We start from the raw sequence: 19,220 nt of genomic DNA on the forward strand, positions 1-19,220 counted from the left end.
AGAAAAGAAACAAAACCACGCGCTTTGGTTTTTCTGCATCTCCTTCAGGAGATGCCTCTGTGGCCATCTGGTTCCCTAACTGAGACCCCTCCTGAGAAAATCTGGTCTAGGGAAATGCCTGGCCCAGGTGGGCAGATCCCAGGAGGGTCCAGAGAATTTGAATCTGCTTCAGATAAGCTCTTCACTTAACAGAACCAGATCTGGATAAGATGGGAGCTTTGTAGATTTGCCCACAATCAACTGTGCTCTCTAATCAATTCCAGCGCTGCACGATGGGGACCGGAAAGGTTTCTTTCCCAATTCTTTGCAGCCTGGGGAGTAAGGAACCGGTAATTGACTCCAGCTTCCTCGAGTGTTGGGTCCTGGAGCCTGAGTCAGCACGCACTTTCCCAAAAGGGCTTTCTAGGCAACCTAGGGCCAATGAAGAGGGTCCCTTGACCCTGATCCTATTCCAGACCCCAACTCTAACCCTCAGCAAGGTGTAGGGAGAGGACCTCAGACCAGCCTTCTAAGAACAATACCTTAGCAGGCCCTGGGCCGATGGGAAAGGGAGAGGGAAGAGAAGGGACTCAGGACGGCTGGGTCTTTAGACAGATTTCTATGGCACGTTTGTGGTGCCCAGCTTAGCTCAATAAGTGTTCAAGTGTGAGCAGAAGAAAAGTGGAAAGAGAAAGACAGGCAGGGGAAGCAGGGAAGGCCTTGGCGCTGACTGGAGGGTAAAGGGTGGGGACAAGCCTGACAAATCCCTTTTGCCCTTGACCCTAGGGAGTGCTTAAGACCAAAGGAAGCTTTTTTGCTTTTTAAATAAGCCAAATGTTTTAAGTTTAATGTGTAAGCCTGTTGATATACTTTTCTAATTAGATTTTGAGTTAATTTCCCCAGTTTAATTATGTGACTTTTGTAAAGGGAATTACAAATAAGAATAAAGCTTACAACTTTTGAACTAGGGTCTTAGAGATATCTCTCTAATCCAGTCCTTTTCGTTTACAGAGGAGAAAATTGAGGCGCAGTGAACTTGATCAGTTTGCCCAAGGTCACAGAGCTGGTTAGTGAGAGACCTAAAAGTAGAACAGACCACTTTCCCACTCTCCTGCACTCCATTCTTGCCTTGACTGAGGCTCAGTAAGGGCGACAGTGGGACAGATCTGTAAATGATCTAACTTGTCACTAGAGAAAATATAAATCAGTGGCCACAAAATTTCAGCCAAACTTCATCTGTCACATCATAAAAAATAACTTGCCAAAGAGAGGTTTGAAAATCCAAACCAGATCCTTCTCCACTCCTAGAGGGAACAGTTCCATTGTACTGCACGGCAGCCAAGTGTTTCCAGCAAGCCCGATCCGCTGCATTTGAGGGTTTGCTTGTTTGAACTGTCACGATAAATGAAACCTAGTAGATTAACATAATCTCCTCTGCAGAAGTTCTGACCCCACGGATGCTGCTCTAGAGGAAGGAGGAAGGAGAAAAGGCTCTGAGGAGCCCGGGCCCCAGTGAGCAGCGGGTCTGCACAAGGGTGTGGGGTCCCAGGCCACAGAGGAGCCACACCGACGCCTCGACACAAAATGCTGCCACTGCCAATGCACATGCGTTTGCTGTCCAGTCCAGGCCTTTGAAATCTGGCACGTCTGTTCAGGGGGAGGATCGGCAACCATTAAACCCAAGGCACCAATCCAGGATCTGGTTTTCCTTGAAGTGTCAGGGGGTTTCATTATTGCATAGCAACTGTGAGAAAGGACAACTCCTCCAGGGGTGTGATTCTCTAGGCCAGGACTAAATCATCTGTTTCATTCTCAGAAGCTGAGATTCTTGCTAATGTTTCCAAAATTAAGTGCTGAAATTTAAAAAAAAAAAAAATTACTCCAGTCAATGGGAGATGTTAGAGAAGTTGAGGGGAGAAAATCAAACTACAGGTAACTTTCTGTCTGTAATTTAAAAAAAGAAAAAAGAAAAAAAAAATGTAAGAGCATGTTTAGAGTTCCGACAATCCCACCTGAGATCATTCTCACATTGCTCTCCTGTGTCTCACCTCAGCGGCTAAAGATTGCTCCAGTTTACTGAATACAGGAAAACGCTATTTCCGGAGGCTTCTTCTTTATGCATTGATCCTGCCTTCAGGCTTGTTCACCAACCAGAAGAACTGTACTTTTCAATTCAGGACTCTTGGCTAGAAAAGCCTTCTCACTCATAAACTCAGCCAACTGAGTGCTTCCTGTGTTTCCACTGGAGCCTCAGAGATGATCAAGACATAGTCTCTGCCCTCTGATCTTTCGTGGCCAAGTAGGGGAGATAAACAAGAAAATCAGTACCTATAATACAAGGTAATAAGAGTTAAGAGTATAGCATTCGGAATCAGATTGAAATTTCAGCAGTGCTGTTTACTAGCAAGTGGCAGATCTTGGGCAGGATTTAACTCCTTTCTCTAAATCTTCATTTTCCCCTCCTTAAAGCACTGACCTCATGGAGTTATTGTGGAGATTAAATGATATATTGTATATAAAGCCCTCAGTACAATTTTTGGGAAATGATAACCACTCAATAAATGTTATCTACTAGGACAGTAGCAATTGAGGTGTTTGTAGGATGCTATGAGGACCAGAGAAACGAGATTGGAAGAACAGGGGCAAGGAAGGGATGATCTCCAGGAAGGCTCCAGGGCATAAGGACACGGGCTAGATTTTGAAGAGTAGGTTGAAGTCAGTAGGATGGTTGGAGGGAAGGTGAGACTGCTCCCGGCAGGAGGAACAGAACGTGCCTAAGCACAGTTATGACAGAATGTAAGATGTTTGAGGGACTTTGTGTGGAAAGGGCTTAAGCAAAGGCACAATGATAAACGGAGGCAAGACAATGAGGAACATTAAAAAGGGAAGTAAAAACTTTTATACAGTGCTCCAGTTTACAGTGAAGGGGAGAAGAGTTAAAATGAGAAAAAGAGGGTGATTGGCCTTCAAGAGCTAAAATTTGGAATCAGTACAAGGTATCAAGTGAGTGACCTGAATGTCATACGTAATCTCTGCGCCCCTCTGCTGAGCCTTAATGAGAAAACCTTATATTCTAACCAAACTTAGAAATTAGAAAAAACAAAAACAAACACTCAGACTTTCCACTTGGAAATCTAAAAACATGTCTCTATATAACTCTTAGATTAAAAGTGAAATCAAAATAGTAAAACAGACTATTTAGAAAAGAACTGTGAGAGTATGATTTACCAAAGCCTATGGGGTGAAACAAAAGTGACCCTCAGAGGAAATTTTAGAGGCTTAAACTCATCTATCAGAAAATAAGAAATACTGAAACTAAGTGAATTAAGCATTCAACCCAAGAAATGAGAAAAAGAGGAAAGAAAAAAAAAAACCTAAAGAAAGTTAAAAGAATGAATTAGCTAAATTGAAAACAAAAGGCAATTTTCAAAAACAGAGTTGATCAGTAAAACCAGAAGTTGTGCTTTTTTAAAAAGCAAAAAATAGATAAGCCTTTGGCAAGTCAAAGTTTTAAGTGAGACAGTACACAAATAAAGAGCATTAAGTTAAAGGAGGTATATATAAAAATAATAAAAGAGATTCAGATTCTAAGAGAATATTATATACAACTTTATTCCAATATAAATTACTAAAATTTTCCTTTATAAGTAGTAGAAAACCTGAAAAAATTAAAAGCTATAGGAGGAAAATTAAAGATAGTTAAAGATTTACCACGAGGCTCAGATGGTTCTGCAAATAAATTCCAAGAAACCATCAAGGAATAGATCATCACTACATAGAAACAGAAGGAAAACTTCTCAACTCAGTCTATAAGACTAGTTAACATTTATTACCAAAATAGGCAAAAGGTAGCACACACACAAAAAAAGACTCTGGACCAATCTCACAAATTTAAAAACCCTAAATATTAGCAAACAAATGCAAGAGTATAAGAAAATCTATTAATGTAATTCACTACACTAGATTAAGATAAAACCATATGGTCATCACTCTAGGTAGAAAAACTTTAAAACATTTGATGAAATGCAACAACATTCCTGACTAAAACAAATTAAACACTTTAAAACTATTGGAGAGCCAGGAGAAAAACCTATCCACCATAATCCAGTAAACATCATACTTGTGGTAAACCAGTAGAAGCATTTCCTTCAAGGTTAGGAATAAAACAAGAATGCCTCCCAACACTACTATTATTTAATACCATACTAGCGACATTAGCCAATGCAGTATGGCAAGAAAAAGAAATGAGAACTATAAACACTGGAAAAGAAGAAATAAATAAAACTATGATTATTTGCAGATGCAATTGTCTGTCCAAAAAATTTTTTAAATCCGTGATAAAAAACTATTTGAATTGACAAGAGTGAAACTGGAATAGATTCAATATAACAAAGCCAATCATTTTTTTCTAAACATCAGCAGGGATACATTAGAAAATGTAATGAAAAAGAAGTATAGAATACAAGAAAGTAAAGAAGTAAAAGTAAAGAAGAATACTAGAAAGTATTTAAGGTTGAATCTAAAAAGATCTACATGAAGCAAAAACATTAAAAACTTAAAAGTAATTTAAGCTCGCCATTTAAAAGTTCAAATAAGGAAAAGTATAAAGAAGAAAGTGAAAATTACCTGCAACCTCACTAATCAGAAGAAGCCTATGTTAAAATTTGGTCTGTCCTTCCCAAGTGTAACAGTATTTGAGAACTATGTCTTGTCTCTTCGAAAATGCATGAGCTATATTAAGCAGAAAGAAGACAAAGTTTGTGTTAAAAGTGTATTTAAAGTGGTGGTAAGAAAATAAGTAGAGGTTATAAAACATAGACTCATCAGGACGGAACAGAAGTTGAAAATGAGATTTCTGAGTGAGTAGAAACATGCCAGCAGAAGAGTCCCCCGTCTGGTGAGACAGTTGCCTTGCCACCCTCTTCTGTCAACTGGTCACACAGATTTAGTCTTGGCCAGGAAGAGAACGGTCCTGGAAAGAGCTTTGATAGTCTTGGTTTTCATTCCATTCTCTTTGTATGCAGTTCTTGCCCACTATCTGCTTTCCCTCCCTCCACACCCTATTTTAGAACCAAAGCAAAACCAACAAAAAGTGAGTTGTTTGGCTGAATATGCCTCAGATGTGGAGCCAGAGAATTTTGTAACTGAACCTGCTGTTCTGTCTTCCATTTCTGCTCCCCCAGACCGCCCCGGTTTGCTGAATGTGAAGCCCATTGAGGACATACAAGACAACTTGCTGCAAGCCTTGGAGCTGCAGCTCAAGCTGAACCACCCCGAGTCCTCTCAGCTCTTTGCCAAGTTGCTCCAGAAAATGACAGACCTCAGACAGATTGTGACAGAACACGTGCAGCTGTTGCAAGTAATAAAGAAAACAGAGACGGACATGAGTCTTCACCCGCTTCTACAGGAAATATACAAGGACTTGTATTAGCAGAGAAGTCCGAGTTCACTGACAACATTTTCCTTCTTCCAATTGCACTATTATTTTGAGGGAAAAATCTGACACCTAAAAAATTACTGTGAAAAAGCATTTGAAAAAGAAAAGGTTTTAGAATAATAGATCTATTTTATGCATATTGTTTATAAAGATACATTTACAATTTACTTTTAATATTAAAAATTATTACATCATGAAATTGCTGTTGTATTTGAAGACTGAGTCTGCTGTGTTCCCCACTCCACCCTCCAGGCTTTTTTTCCTTTTATCTCCTCCCCCTTCCTTCCTTCCTTCCTTTTCTTTTTCCTTTCTTTCGTACACATGTGAAACACTATGAATGGAATTGCTGATCAATTTTCATTCTCAGTCAAATAATTTTTTATACTCAATTTACAACTTTTCTGAACCTTCTATCTGCTTTAAAAATCACAACTAAGAATGGAACTTCAGGACCAAAAACTGCTCAGAGCATGTGTTTCTTAACCCAGAAGTACTCGTTTGGGACGTATCCCTAGGCCTACCAAGAATTCAGTCTTCTTCCCCAATCCCAACCAAGATTTTCACTCACCCACAGCAGCCCTCTAACAGGATACCAAGGCATGTGCAAATACCCAGTGGCAGGTATTAACGGCTAGATGCTGTGGGTAACACAGAAGTGTTATAAGATGTGGCACCTGCCAAAAAGAACTTACCATTGAATTGAGGAGAAAAGATGAATCCTTCTTAAAAACAGATTAAAATACACAGTACAACCATGTGCCAAATGAATGGTTCAGACTCCAAGTACTCTTAAGAGTTCAAAGTAATGAAGATTGGAAAAGTCATGAGTGACTGTAAATTCATTCATGTGGGCTTCAAAGGATGTGTTGGACTTGGGATAGGTAGAGAGTGGAAGGGAAGACGTTCTAGGGAAGGAAAATTGCAGGAATAACAACAACAAAAGGAAACAAAACCAAAACAAAACACGAATGAGGGAGAAGGGCCGCATTCTGGTCCCGACGTACACAGAGCAATTTTGCTACAGGTATTCCTGCTGGCCTCCTTGGCACCACCTTGCCCAGGGAGCTCTGACTTTTGTGACCTCAAAGGCTAATTATCTGTTTAGGTAATGCATGCCTCCCCAGCAAAATAGATGATATGTTCCCTAAAAGCAGGGACCTTCTTGGCATAATGCACAGATTTGTTGATTGAGGCCACCAAGTTCATTAGCAATGCTTAGCCATGAACACATATGATGACTTTGAAGAACGCCTCTCAGCAAACTATGCTGAGGTCTCGCTTCTCCAGGATGATTGTTTCCACCGACCTAAATTATCCCCCTGCCGCTTCTCCCTTAGTTTATCTTTCCTCGTGGTATTGATACTGAGGAGGACATACATAACTTTCGAGGCTTTCAAGCCAAAATATCAGGAAAGACCTTTTCATCCTTTACCCCAAAATAAACAGATCAGATCTCCAAAGAGTCAGGTTAGAGCAGTGAGTCCTGACCCCAGCCCTAAACATGCGAGATCCCTAACCCTTTAGGAGAGACAGCTCCTGAGCTCAGACCTTCAGAACCAAAGGACTGAGGTCGTTGTCTAAGTGACATCAGAACGTTGGAAGGGAAAGTGACAAATTCAGTCCATCATGGGGCTGTTTTTTCTTTCCTTGATGCCAAGCAGCTAGCGGCTTCCCTGCTGTGCCTCCTGGAGAGTTATCACTGGGGGATCCTGAGAAAGAGAGAGGGTGCGGGCAGTAGGCAAGGTGAGGATAGCACCTCAGAGGAGATCCCTTGTTTACAGGAGGGCGCGGACAAAGAGCCTTTCAGTGCAGCCATGGCCAGTCCAAAGCCTCTCCACGTTCTCGGGGCTGTCGCTGCCAACGCAGGGAGGAAGGGAGCCGCTCTCAGCTCTTTGGCACTGATGGTTAGCATTAAATAGCTTTTAAATCCTGGCAGCTTTCAAATTCCCATCTCTCTGACTTTTTCCCTGTGGTTTGGACGATCATTTGCTAAATATTTTACGACACATCCTATGCAGCCTCCAGAGCTCCTGCTCCGCTCTCTGGACTCCCTTTCCCCTAGGATGATTCACAAGTTCATCAACAAATGTATCATCGGTTATTCACAGCACTTTCCCCGGACACAAACACACTTAGGGATTTGTGTTAACAAAAATAGGAAGAAAAGTAACCGTGGTCAAGAGCCAAAAAAAAAAAAAAAAGGAAGGAAGAAAGAAAAAGGGTTTCGAGGCTCCCACAAGGGCCCTTCCCCAGCACCCGCCTTGGATACGGCCTGTCTCCTCCCCCATCTCCCCGCTGTCCATGGAACACTGGAGCGGCAGGGCACCCAGGGCAGAAACCGTATCTGCGCACCCTGCTTCTCTAGACGCCATCAGAAACGGCGGTGACCCAAGGGCTTTTTTTTTTTTAATTGTAGGTGAGGAGCAAGAGGACTGGGGCTCTTCAGTAAGAACTTGAGCTGGGAAGCCAGGCTGGTGCCACCCTACCAATGCTCCATCGTCAGCTCGGGGGCAGAAACCGGAGGGTCGGCTGCATCAGCTCCGCTGAGGGCAGCAGGGGTGAGGGACCAGACTGCTGTGTAGGTTTACTTAGTTGCTCCTGGATTCCAGCGCCTTTTGCTTGGCCCCTCGAGGCTACCAGGCGAATCTTTTTTGTGGGCAGGCCCTAACTTGCTTTGTATCTCCTGCCGTGTGGTGCTGGTAAAGCAGGGCAGGTCTGACAAGGTTGGAAATTGGCCCCCGGATACCTATTCCCTTGGAAAGACTCAGGGTACAGAAGTGAGTCCCTAAAAATGTAGGATCCCTGAGCCTTTAGGAGAGACATCTTCTGAGCTCAAACCTCTAGAACCACAGACACGACCACATCAACCGACCTGGGACCTGGGGTGGGGATGAGCCCTCCTCAAGAAAGCTAATTTCCGTTCTGAATCCTGAGAGAAGGAACCAGAGTTCATCTCCAGGTGGACCATGCTGTTGCGTTCTCTTTCCTCCTCTCCTCCTACATACTAGCTGGAACGGTTTGGGGTTAGAAAACAAAGGGACCAAGACGCCTGTCTTCACTAAGTGCCCACCCCCCTATTTTCCTCTTCCCTCACCCCAGCCCAGTCCTTGGCCCCTGGCCCCTGGTTGCCTCCATTTACATAATTGTCACTATTACTCTCTGCATATCCCCAGCCTTCGCTCTGTGCCTGTGCACGGTGGGCCCTCCATTTAATGCTTATTGGAATGAAGGAAAATAGTGGCATCTTAGGAGTTTAGAAGATGGTCAGATGCCATCAAATTCATCCAATGTATGCGCCGTTCGGTGGCCTCTGGAGTCTGCCACCATGTGAAGGGGGCTGTGTCGAGGCCCTGCCCTCGGGGGGGCCACATAATGCTGATGAGGTCAGATGTGCTAGTGCTGAGCTGCCTAGAGATGGGAAAAAGGGTTCACAGCGGGGTGTGGGGGGGGCACAGAAGTGTGACAGTATGGAACAAGCTCAGAAAACAGCAAGAAGTTAGGGATGGCTGCCCTAGCGCAGGGGGTGAGATGTGCGTGTGGCCAAGTCAGCGTCGGGCTGGGGCAGCCTCACGCTCCGTGCTGAGGAACCTCCTTGGACTGTATTTGTAGGCCGCCGTAGCGATCCAGGGGATGTTGTCAGGCAGAAGAGGGACGTGATCAAATTTACATTTTGGAAAATCTCTCTAAAAGTCAAATCCCCTCTACACTGCTTGCAGTGGCTGAACAGCTGCCTGAAGGCATGAGAAGCTCTCTCCATTCCAGACCCCTTGGTGATTTCCATCTCACAGTCTTGTAGGCCCAGCTCTGCCCCTGGGGTCATGCATACCACACGCTTCTTCCTGCACCCTAGAGGTTCTGACTCACCGCATTACCTGGGGTCAGGTTACAGCCTTTCGGCTGAAGGACCCTGCCACCCTCCCTGTCACTGGTCCCAGGAGTCAGGGCCTCACATTCCCCTCACCACAAAGCTCCTGCACCTTGATGGCAAGGTCATTTCTACCCCATGTGCACATCCTACACCCATTTCCAGACAGGCTCTGCATTTGTCCTGGAATTCCAGAAAATTAGAGCTAAAGGAAACAACCAACTCAAAGGACAGAGGAAACCCTGAGGGTCAAAGAAGTTAAGCAACATGCCCAAGGTCCTAGGAGTCTAGGATTAATTTGCTCAAAGGTGTTGAATTACACAGTTTAACAAGAGAAGCTCAAAGGGACAAACGTGAAGCTAGTATGAGTATCTGCACTGGGGAGCAAAGGAAAAGGATGGAATCAAGTCCTGAGAGGGATAATTGTGACAATCAAGAGATTATTGTATCAATATTGTATAACTATCGTATAAGTCACTTAGGACTGTGTCTGGCATATGGAAAACACAGCTCTTAGGGGAGAAAGTATCCTCGTGTGACTTATTTTTTTTTTAATTTTTTTGTATTTTGGCCATGCCATGCAGCATGCAGGATGGTTCCCCAACCAGGGATCGAACCCAGGCCTCTGTAGTGAAAGCGCTGAATCCTAACCACTAGGCCACCAGGGAACTCCCCCTCGTGTGGACTTTACTGTTAGGCTGATTTGGGTTAAAACTCTAACTCCACTGCTTACTGGCTCTATAACCACATGGCTTTTGGCCAATCTCTTAACCTCTTTAGGTCTTAATTACCCGCATATGTAAAATGGAATAGTAATACCCATCTTACAGGGTTATCATGATGATTAAATGTAATAGTGGTTGTAAAACACTTCACATAGTTCCTTGGCACATCTTAACCAGTGAATCTGTGTTGGCTACAGACAACATTATTGCCTTTGTTATTAAAGTGCCCTTAATTTAAGAAGGCTTCGTGGGCCCACGTGACAGTCTCTTCCTGTTCAAGTATCTGGGCCTTACCTGAATATCCTATAGATTCAAAGCCAGGTAAAGAGATTGGATTTCTACATTTGGCAGTACACTAAAAATACATTCTCTCAAAAGCATTCTGCCCTCAATCCATAAGTACTAGGAGAAAATAATTATTTGAAACACAGCTGCTGTGTTCTGATTTAGAACAAATGCTGGGATGAGGCTAGGAAAACATTTTCTCCAAAAGTAGTGGGACTTTTCTCTTGTGACTTATGCTCCTAATTTTAGACTAATATTACATAGTTTGCATTTCCAGAGGGGTTATAAAGAATAAGAAAATTGCTAATTTGGGTCTGTAGGGAGTGGGCTGGGATATTTCCATCCCCTCTGGAGTTTTGTAAATATGTTCCAGGCCAAAAGTTCCCAGGAAAGGGTCATTCCTGGGATCTATTTTGTGCCACGGGCTGGGCTCAAGGAGGATCCAAGTGGCTTTCTGCTAGAGTCAGAAAACTGTGATCCTCTGGCTACTTGTCCACAATCCTGGAGGCCCGGAAGTGTGTCTAGAGTATCCACTGTCAGTTTGAGGCTCAGCTCTGCCAGGTTCTAGGTGTGTAACCTTGGGCAAGTCACTTTCCTCTCTGGGGACATAGTACCTGGCCTATAGAAGCCCCTCAGCAAATTACATCTAATTCATTCATCATGAATAAAGGAACAGGTCTCAGTTGCACCATCTGTAAAATGGGAATAATAATACCTAGGCTGCATGTCTTACAGAATATCACAGGAAGGAAGCAGGGCAGGCCTGATCACCATTATTCACAGATAAGAAAGTGAGACCCAGTGAGGTGAAGGAACTAGCCCAAGGTTACAGAAAAGAAAGGGAGGGGCAGAGCTAGGCTACCCTCCAGCTTCCTGAGGCCCAGCCTGTCTAGGCTTCTTTATAGAACAGCCGGCTGTCTCTTCGAGAACCAAAGGCAGTGCTGCCTGGTTGTCAGAGCATAACCCTACAGCATCAAAGACTTAAAGCCTGAGTGTTGGCTCTGCCATTTACGAGCTGTGCAATCTCAGGCAGGTTGCTTCCTGCCTCTGGACCTCAGCTTCAACATCTAACTTGTGAAGATCCTGGATCCTATAGGTTTTTGTAAGGCATAGAGATCATGTATAGGGGACACGCCTAGAGTTCCTAAGCAATTAGAATCTTCTAAATACAAGCACCTCCAATCTCACACAAGCTTGCTGGGTGTTGGTCCCCACCGGGGCACACTGGTGACCAGATGGTTTCTTCTCAACCAGAGGAGAAATCCCGATTCCAGCCTGTGAGGCATGTGCAGCGTTGGCCCGGGTTCTGACAGCAATTTGCCCAGGCCCTCGGGGGGGGGGGGGGTGCTTTCCCTGAGCCTCAGTTTCCCCATCTACACAATCAGAGGCTCCATTCTGTCCACTTTGGGGCTCTGCTGCCCCAGGACCTTGGGGTGGAGGGAGGGGAAGCTGGAGGGGAGGGGGCCTGGCTGACCCTCGGAGCCTGTCTGTGTTCCCTGCGGCCCGGGCGCGCTCTCCCCTCCGCGGGCCCCTGGACCGGTCGGCAGCCAGTGCTCCTCGGGGGCTGGGCTGCTGCGGCGGAGGGGGCGCCGGCGAGGGGCGAGGGCCGGGGGGCCGCGGAGGCGCCGGTTCCCACCCAGGGCTGAGGGGAGGGGGGCGTCGTGCTGAGTCAGCGGCTGGCCGCCCTGCGCTGGGGCTCCCTGGCCTCGGGGCGTGCCAGCTGAGCCCCGGCCAGGAGCCCCCGGGAGCCCCGCTGCGATCGATGACGCTGCCGCTGCTGCCACGGCAGCGGCAGCGGGAACCGGCCCCGAAAAAGCGTCTTCCCAGCCAGGCCTCCCAGGGCTCCGGGGGGACCAGCCGTCGGTGCAGGAGCGGCCTCCTTCGGGCAGGATCCTGGCCAGCGCCACCTCTGCCCTCCCCGCCTCCCCGCTAGATCCCCTAATGATGGTCATTATTCCTCTCAAACACCCATGCAAGCTTTACTTATAAACTGCTTTGCAGCCATTTAATCCTTCCAGAAACCCAGTGAGGTAGTTTATGAGTCACGGCCGCACAGCAAATAAACAGCTCACTCAGAAGGGACCATTGGGGAGAGTTTAGTGCGGCACTATTTGCAAAGTTGAGGGGGGTGGGCGGTGTTATGGGAAACCAGTAAAGCTGGTGAGACACCCCAAGGCTAGCCAGGGCCGAGGGGAAGGGGGAAGGTTACTAGAACCCGAGAAATGCAGCTGTAAGAGAGGGCTCCCTGCAGGAGCCTGGGCCCAGGGAACTCAGGGACCCCATCACTGAGTCCCCCAGATGGCAGAGAGCAGCTGGGGGATAAGGACCCCGTCCCCTCTCTCCTCTTATCCTCCCATCTCAGCCTCCCATTGGCCACATCCTACCGGAAGCCAGAGAACAAAGGAGCCCGCAGATAGGACCCGTGATCCCTACAACTCAGCCCCTGGGGCACAGGCAGGGTAGAGAGGGGGTGGGTCGGGGGTGAACCTGCAGGGCAGGTAGAATCCAGCATAGGTGGGAGGTGTCATTAAGCCCACGAGGCTTGAAAAGGAAGCAGAGACTGTAACTGCCCATCCTGGGATTCAAACTCTGGTGTGTCCAGCTCCAAAGCCCTAGTTCTTTCCACTGTATTAGACCAGCTGTAGGAGCAGACCGAGGGGACCAGGGCAAGAAGACGGGAGGGTTGATTCATTCAGCATCTCCTAGCCAGGGTGTCCTGGTATCCAGGAACCCACCCCATCTCATTGAGTGCTTCCTAACCCATTTCCATGATATTCCCTGGAGACCTGAGGAGTGTAGCTTAAAGCAGCCCATGCATGTTTTTATCTCTAAAGTTAACATAAACTTTATAATTTACTCCACCAAATATATATATATATATTTTATTTTAAATTGTTTAAAATAAAAGTAACTTAAAAGTTACTTTATTGCTACCTACCCCAAAAGTTCAAGGAGAAAGAGACCCTCCAGGGAGGGGTGCCACACTTTTTCTCTGGCTTTAGGTGCCCCTAAAATAAGGCTGTGTACCCCACTGTGAGAAGCACAGAGAAGTCCTTTAGGGAAGGAAGTTCCTTGCCCAACATCACACAGCTAATAATCATACTTGGAATCCCATGACCCTGCTCCCTGCATGGTTGAGAGAAAGGAAGTCGGGCCAAATGGAGCCCAGGAGAGAGTCTCAAAAGGGGAGGTGGTCACCAGTGGTCGACCTGAGAGGGCAGAGGGGGAAGAGATTTGAGCTTGGTGTCAGCATATGTCCACTGGGTTCTCTGTCCCCAGCTCTGGGGATGCTCAGAGAAGCCCGGTGAGGCTCGTGTCCTCAAGTAGCTCACGCCCCGAGGAGACAGGCATAGAAGCTGGCAATGCCAGTCCCACGAGGCAAGTGGCAGGAAGTAGAAGGGCTGGGAGGCAGTCAGGTGGGTTCAGAGCCCCAGCCTTGCCCCTTCTTGGCTGTATGACCTTGGGCAAGTCGTATAGCCTTCCTAGGTTTCTGATTCCTCTTTTATAACTGGGCAAGCTCCTGCCTACCTCATAAAGCTAGTGGGAGGAAGCCTGCAGTGCCGCGTGGCAGCACTTGCACTGACAGCACACGTGAATTGGTTGTCATCTCTTTACGATAATAAACACTGGGCTGGAGGGCTGTGCGGCCACGGCTGGACGGGACAGCCGCACTCTCCCAACCAAACGTTGCATTTTTTGGTCCAACGTCAAAAGAGGTTCTCTCAGATCTCCTGGATGATCTGAGCTCTGTGGTTTCTGTTGCCATGGAGCTGTGGGAGAGGTTTAATCTGCCCAGGGCGGGGGTGGCTAGGGAAGGCTTCACGGAGGAGGTGCCCTCTGAGATGGACTGAGAGGATTTATGAGGGTCCGGGGAGACGGGAGGGTTGTCTAGGCAAAGGCGAGTGGCATGTTGGGAAGGGTGAGGGTTTTGGTGTGGGTGAAACGGAAACAGGGAAGGAGAGATGGCTGGAACCAACAGATGGAGGGGTTTGGACTTCATCCCAGGGGGAGTGCACAGCCATGGAGATTTTAAGCAGGGAGGTGGCAGTTGAGGTACTCACTCTAGCGACCCCTCTGTCAGCAAGCCAGGAGATGGGAAATGATGGGAAGGTGGGGAGACCTCTAGAGGCTATGACAGTTATGAGACAAGAAGAGATGGTGGCCCAAGTGAGGGGGGCGCATTAGCCACGAGGACAGGAGGAGAGGAGAGATCTGGGAACCAGTCCAGGCTTGGCTTCATGTAGGGGTGACAGAGGGTGATTCTCAGGGTTTGATGTGGGTGACACGGAAAGATATGCTTTTTATCGAGATGGGGGCTTGTTTGCGGGAAGGAGCACGAGTTCTGTTCTAGAAATACTGCGGTGGTGATGGGGGGGGACTTGTTAGTCATCAGGGCGGGGAGGGCTCATTAGCTGTCAGATAGATGGGTGTCTGCAGCTCAGCGGGGAGGTGGGCTTGGGGGGGCACGTGGGCGAGATGGAGGAGGGTGAGGACAGCCACAGGAAAGGAGACCAACTAATATTCCAAAATCCATTTGACTCCCTAAGCCCTGTTTTCCCACCAGGGTCTACAGGAGATTTGACTTTTTCTGTTTTCTTTTTATCCCTTGGCTCCATAATATTTATTGAGTGGCTTCTACGTGCTGCGGGCCGTTGGAGAAATAGGATTCTATTCAACGACCAGTTCTTCAGAGCCTCTCGTGGGCAAAGTCACGCGCCATCCCATTTCCCCTAAGAGTGACCGTCAGGGATGAACAGTATTCTTTCCATTTCACTCTCACCTCCAGGAATGGGGTTAGAGGCTGCATGCATGGGTCGCCGTGGGCGTTCCATGGAGCCTCTGCGCACAGAAACGCCACTTCATAGATGCTTTGCTCTGGCTCCTTTGTAGGGCTCAATACTCTCCCATAACTCAACAGAAACCTCCCCTGAGCTCCTCGCTCTCCTTTTAGAGAGAGTTTTATTATCAGGAAGCCGTGGCCCAGACAGACGGCGGGGCCCAGGGCCAGAGTCCTTTCACTCTTAGATTCCTCTTCCTCCAGTCCCCAGCCTGGGAGACCCCCCTCCTGTCCAGCCTCACCCCAGCCTGTGTCCCTGGACCACAGCTGGAGCCCCAGACTAGACTTGCCGTGGTTGAAATTCAGCCCCTGATCTGATTCCCTGGGTATTCTATCCACCCCATTTTTTCCAGGCCTGAAACCTTGGGGCCTCAGTTTTTTCATCAGTAAAATGGACATGATTGCCAGTTTACAGATGGAGCAAGGCTGTTTGGAGGATCAAATGAGATACTGGGAGGAGAAAGTGCTTTGCAAACACTATAAGCTAGAAATCATGGGGCCACTGAGCTACTGTCACTCTTTTTAGAGCCGTGTCCCCACCTGCCTCCCTGAGTCCAGCCCCAAGGCAGGAGCGCTCAAGACTCAAGCAAGAGGTCTGAGGTGAGGAAGATAAGCCCAGAGGCTAAGGTTCAACCCCAGGGAATCAGCTTTTGTTCCTGGAGCTATGGGAGCCAAGCCTCTGCCCAGGTTTTATGAGCTCAGAGAAGGTTTACACTATGACTAATAGCCCATCTCACTCCCTGGGTCTCCTACTACCTGCTGGGCAGGAAGTCTGCGGGACTCGGCCCCCCTTAATCACCGCCACCTCCCCGTGACCCGCCTCAATCACGTCTCTTTACAGTCGGGCAGAGCCGGCTGGGCCTCCTCAAACTTCCATATCTGCGCCAGGAGATCACTGATACGGCTCATGGCGTTTGCTCGCTTCCACGCCCTGGGCCCAGCATTCGGGAGTCACGCAACCCCACAGGCCCAGGGCGGAAGCAGCGAGGCCAGGCTGGGAGCCTCCTCGCCCTGTAAAGTACATGAACCGAGCCTTTCTTCACAGCCACCTGGCCAGCCAGCCTCAAAGCCACCGGGCAGTCTTTCCCCTTCCCGAGGACTGTCCCCCTCCACCCCTCCTGCCCCGCCCCCCACACACACCTACGTTCTCCCTGGGCTCCAGGGATCTCCAGACACCGCATTTCTCCCACCAGGGAGGGAGAAGGTTGCGGACAGAGATGAATGAGCCCGTCGCTGCCCTCAGGGAGCGCGTCGTCAGAATTGGAAGGGGCTGCGGAGACCGTCTGGGGGTCGTTGCAGGAGACAGAGGGAGGAGTCCCGCCGCATCCCTCGCCCTCACCCCTTGCCTGCACCTGGCCGCCGGCTTCACCTGATGGGGTTTGCTGGGGTCTTCCTGCTCCCCGGGAGCAGCCCGCAGTCCCTCACCCCTCCGGTGCTGACTCCCAGGGTTTCCTAGTGGGATTAAGATGACGTCTCCCACCGTGGTAGACGGCTTGAAAGCACAGCTTTTTGGGGCCGACTTCTCTTCCCCCAGCTCCCCGCCTGGTGTTCTCCTCACCTCCCAGTAACTGACGTCCACTCAGAGCCCTGCTCAGGGTCTGCTTGTGGAGGAGCCCGCACTAAGACACCCCGTTAACAGTAACGGCAGCCAGAGTGAGCCCGGTGGCGTTCACCCATCCGTCCAGACACTCTGTGGGAGCCCCCTGAGCGCCTCCTGAATACCAGACTCTGGGTGCGGGGGGCGCTGGAGGGATCCAGTCATGGGCCCTGCCTTCAAGAAACGCGCTGTCTAGTGAGGGAGACAGGCACGGAAACCAATGGTTACCGGTCAGAGTGATGCGGGCAGTGACGGAATGTGGTCCAGGCTGCTGTGACAACGGAGAGGGGAGCCGCTAACTCAGCCTGGGGGGGGGGAGAGGCATCCAGTAAGGTGGGTCTTAAAAGTCCCGCGGGAGAAAGTGTGCAAGGGTGTCCCAGGTCAGGAAAGGTATGGGTGAAGGCAGAGTCAAGCATGGCCTGGCTCTGGAAACACTAAGTAGTCCACTGGGGATGGGACAGGGCTCATAAGAAAGAGCACTGGGAAGTGAAGCCGAATCCAGATCCTAAAAGGCCTCGTAGTTTTCCGTTTGCGTTTTTCAAAGAGAATCTGAAGAGGGCAATGTTTAAGCAGAGGAAATGAAGCTGTACTGGGCGTGTATTTCAGGCCCCAGCGGAGCCGTTGTGGAAAGCAAGGTGCTTCACTGCTTCTTATCCTGCTTCATTGCTGGTCCAGGCCTGGCTGTGACCAGGTGGCCGTTTGCAGAGGGACTCCAGGCTTTGGAGGCCAGAGTAGAACAGAAGGAAGCAAGCAGGGCGGCGCCGGGCCCCGCTCTCTGGCCAGCGCGAGCTAGCCCTGAAAGCCCCTCCCTCTCAGGCCTGGCTCCCACTCTTCTCAGAGATCCCTGTCTATTGGAAACATGGGAAAATCAGATTTTGATGATAATTTATGTGGGTATGGGGGAGGGGTGATTCAGACATTCCTGGGCCCGTCAGGTGAACCGGTGGATTGGAGCCACAGAAAGTCAGTTCCGTGAGCAGCAGAGAAGCCTGTGAATTGGGGTCAGGAGGCTGACTGGGTAACAGTCTTCGGTGGGGGGAGGTGCATCTCTGAGCCCAGCAGGGGACGGTCACTGAAATCTCTCCCTGGCCCAACTCCACTGACTTATATCTGGGTCCTAGGAAAGAAGAGACCTCTGGGTTAAGCCTAAAAGAGCTTCTTTAATAAATCTCTGTTCCCACTTCTTTTCGTGGGTTCTCTGGCTGAGTCTTACAAGAATCCAATGGGGCTCTTGTAAAATTCCTATGCCCCTTTTTAAGAAGAGGTAAGAGAAGCTCAGAATTGCTAAGTAATTTGCACGTTTTTAAGTTGACAGAGAAAGGGGTGAGCCAGTTTCCCACACTGCACCTCAGCCCCAGATGAAGCTCTGACACCCCCAAGAAGTGCAGTGAAGTCAGGCAGCCACCAGACCGGGAACAGCCAGTCTTTTCAGGTAGCACCTGCCAACCTCTAGAACCTCAATCTGATTGGTCCACCAGAGTCGCATGACACACCACCTACCCAATCCCTGCATCCAGGAGGATGCAAAAAACCAATGGGCTTATCCCTGTGTCTCATGCCCACCCCTGAAGCAGGGGACGGAGCCCCGCCTCCAGCACTGTGGGAAGGTGAGGACATCTCTAAACAAAAACCAGGAGCTGTTGCTAAAGGAAAAGGAAGTGAATTCTGGAGGAGCAAATACCTGGTGACGGCTTCAGCCGTGTGAGGGAAACGTGATATATTCCATCCACGAGACGTGGAGCACATACAGAATTGTGTCAGGGTCCCGCTGGAAAACAGCAGGCACGCTCAGGCTGAGCAGTTTGAAGAGGGCTGAATAAAGGGGTCGTTTCTAAAGGGGTGGGCAGAGTGTAGAGAGACCACAAGGGGCAGTGCAGACCCAGGGCAAGGCCTAGTGACGGAGAGACAGCAGTCACCAGAACCTGGAGGGAGAGTGAGCTGGGAGAAGACAGCCTGGCAAGAGAGTGACTTCGGTCCAGGGAGGTGGCCAGCTCATGGGGCCCCGACGGGGCAGGAACCAGGGGAATAAGCCCTGATCCTGCTCTCTTTCTGCCTCTGTCTCAGGTGTGCGTCCCGTTGACTACAGCTGGCCAGAAACCACAGGGCGAGGATGTCTATTCATGCAAACTGCGCAGGTCAGCCTCCAGCCTGGAGAAAGGTGGGATGTGGTTCTAGGGAAGCAGATAGAAGGTGCCCAGCACACTGATGGCTCAGCAACTCTTGAAAGCAGTGCCCTTGGTCCTCATGCTGGGGAACTCCACTGCAAGCAGCGTTCTCACTGTTAAGGGTGCTTGAAAACTACCCAGGGAACTTGCACAAGTGCCGTTTCCCGGGACGCGTCCAGACTCTGATTCGGTATGTCTTAGAATGGGTTCACCTAGTCCTTGGGTGCAGGTGGTATCTGGGGGAGGTGATTACAGGAAGCAGCAGCAAGAGCGTGAGGAGAACCAGACAGGCAAGGAGAAAAAGTCAGTGTAAGTGTGTGGTGGCAACGT

At 48.8% G+C, this 19,220-nt stretch overlaps 1 protein-coding gene across 5 annotated transcripts in view; it reads left to right on the forward strand.

Annotated features, from left to right (window-relative positions):
* Positions 1 to 11,543, forward strand: part of PPARG (peroxisome proliferator activated receptor gamma) — a 133,926-nt gene extending 122,383 nt beyond the window's left edge. For 3 of the 5 annotated variants that reach the window (XM_082415759.1, XM_082415760.1, XM_082415758.1), the window contains exon 7: positions 5,163 to 11,543. In XM_082415759.1, coding sequence (XP_082271885.1) covers positions 5,163 to 5,410 — 248 coding nt within the window. In that variant the 3' untranslated portion in view covers positions 5,411 to 11,543. The remainder of the gene's footprint in view (positions 1 to 5,162) is intronic. The other 2 variants (XM_082415756.1, XM_082415757.1) reach the window with 1 other exon arrangement.
* The last annotated feature ends 7,677 nt before the right edge of the window (positions 11,544 to 19,220 follow it).

The sequence above is a fragment of the Balaenoptera physalus genome (genome assembly GCF_965194825.1).
Source record: "Balaenoptera physalus genome assembly, chromosome: 11".
NCBI classification, from domain to species: Eukaryota; Metazoa; Chordata; class Mammalia; order Artiodactyla; family Balaenopteridae; genus Balaenoptera; species Balaenoptera physalus.